This window comes from Pygoscelis adeliae, unplaced genomic scaffold (genome assembly GCF_000699105.1).
Source record: "Pygoscelis adeliae isolate BGI_AS28 unplaced genomic scaffold, ASM69910v1 Scaffold218, whole genome shotgun sequence".
Lineage (NCBI taxonomy): Eukaryota > Metazoa > Chordata > Aves > Sphenisciformes > Spheniscidae > Pygoscelis > Pygoscelis adeliae.
This window is the reverse complement of record NW_008825433.1, coordinates 2,663,540-2,665,832: the sequence shown is the minus strand read 5'-3', so window position 1 is coordinate 2,665,832 and position 2,293 is coordinate 2,663,540. Positions and strand designations below refer to the sequence as shown.

Genomic DNA, 2,293 nt, shown 5'->3' with positions numbered 1-2,293 from the left:
GGGCTCCGTGCTGCCGTGGAGGCGGCGCCAGGAGCGCCTCGGCCGGCTAATTTATAGGGAGTTCTCGTGCGCCTGTCCGTTAAGAGCGCGGTTCTCTTACTGGGTGATGTGTTCGTCGAGTTTTCTCTCGGGCGACGTTTGCACGGGATCGGGAAGTTAGAACGTGTAAAGCCAATTTTTCAGCTGCGTAGGTGAGAAAAATGATAGCGCTTCAGATTTCAAGTAGGTAAGAGAGGAAACATCACGTATGGTTAGTAACCAGGCAGGATTTCTTTTGAAGAAGTATGGTCTAGGTATCTGCGTGCCTAAAGGTGGTTTGGACACAGACAATGCCGTTGAATTGGCTTAATAAGATACAGGAGGAGGTGAGGACCGTGCTTTGGTCTGTTCCTGTATTTATTTCAGCACCTGTCCAGATACCTATAGGAACATAATTCTGTCCCATCGTTTCTGAGCTCTTCGCTTTCATCATGTGCGTGTACATCAGAAGAGGAGAAAAAAGGCCGTGCCCTCCTGCTCATTCAAAATTGAATGAAACAGTTGAAACAATAAAAACGTTCTCTCAGAGTTGCTAATGAAACTTGAAGGTAATCAAGTCAGAAACCAGAAGGCCATCACAGCAGGGGGCAAATTCTAGATGTGGAAAGATGAATGTTCTGAAGATGACTGTAGTGTAAAGGTTGTAATTCATTTTGCTATTAGGTGCAGTGTGTAGTATCACGAAACAGAGTATTTGTTTGTTAGTCTTCAAAAATTAAAAGTCTTTTCATCGTGCTTCTGTATCTAACATAATCGTTAAAATTTGAGTAAGACTTAATGCGGCTCTTTATTTAGATGACTGTAATAGGTTATTGCCTGTTTGGGCTTTAATATACAGGCTGTTAATTTCAAATTTAATCAGATTTACAAGGCCAAAATGCAGTTAAATAAAAAAATGTTGCTTTTCAACTTATTTTCTGACCTGAAACAATCCATTCTATTTGTATCAGTTTTGACAAGAAAACTGATAGAAATTTGTATAGTTAATAGATAGCCATAAATTCGCTGTCAGTTCCAGAAACTGTGAAACAAAAATGAGTATTCATCCTGGAAGTAGTGTGTTAACAGAAATTCTTAAAACATAGTAAATAATTCAGTTTCCATGTACTGTGTTAGAAAAATAATGAAATCCATGAAGTTTATTTTATTAAACTCACTGTTTAAAAAGTAGAATGTCTGAAATCAAAATTATTTTACTTGCTTACTCTTTGTGTGTGTAGCAATAGAATTGTGATTCTGTATGAAAAATATAATAGTTAAGAGGCTAATTCTTTGTGTTTAAATGTAACTTACACAGTAACAAATTTCTTTATCTTCCAAGTAATAGATCTGCATTAAATGTACATAGATTTTCCAAAATCAAATGGATAAATTCTTAAGTGAGGCCTAACTAAAATGTAAAATAACACTCCTTTTCACCACCACCCCCTTTTTTTTTCCCAGACAATTCAGAATATCTGTCAAAATACAACTAAGAATTTAGTAAATAAATGAAAAATACATTTGCATGGTCTATCGATAATATTAAAATAAAAATTCCAGTTGTGAGATTTTCTGCTTTTTATTTTCAGGGAAAACTGGTAAAGTAAAGTTTTCTGGGAATATATAGTTGGTAACTATAGAATCATAGAATCATTAAGGTTGGAAGAGACCTCCAAGATCATCGAGTCCAACCGTCAACCCAACCCACCATGCCCACTAAACCATGTCCCTAAGCGCCTCATCTACCCGTCTTTTAAATACTTCCAGGGATGGTGACTCAACCACTTCCCTGGGCAGCCTGTTCCAATGTTTAACCACTCTTTCAGTAAAGAAATTTTTCCTCACATCCAATCTAAACCTCCCCTGGCGCAACTTGAGGCCATTTCCTCTCGTCCTTTCGCCAGTTACTTGAGAGAAGAGACCGACACCCACCTCGCTACAGCCTCCTTTCAGGTAGTTGTAGAGAGCAATGAGGTCTCCCCTCAGCCTCCTTTTCTCCAGGCTAAACAACCCCAGCTCCCTCAGCCGCTCCTCATAAGACTTGTTCTCCAGACCCCTCAATTACCTAATTATATAATTACCTAACAAAAACTATTACCCTATAATATTACCTTATATTACCTTATAATATTACCTATTACCCTATAATTACCTAACAAAAACAAGGACTACTTTGCTGTCTTTCTCACCTCTGCCAGTTCCCCCAGTGTGTGGGTTTTTTACCCTTACAATTCAGTTCTGGAGGCATCTAGAAACTATAGCAGGTATGTGG

The 2,293-nt window shown here is 38.3% G+C and overlaps 1 protein-coding gene across 1 annotated transcript in view; it reads right to left on the bottom strand.

The window, feature by feature from the left end:
• Nucleotides 1–472, bottom strand: part of TTC27 (tetratricopeptide repeat domain 27) — a 138,114-nt gene extending 137,642 nt beyond the window's left edge. Inside the window, exon 1 of the mRNA XM_009331099.1 lies at nt 421–472. Within this exon, the coding sequence (XP_009329374.1) occupies nt 421–472 (52 nt within the window). The remainder of the gene's footprint in view (nt 1–420) is intronic.
• Between the last annotated feature and the right edge of the window lie 1,821 nt (nt 473–2,293).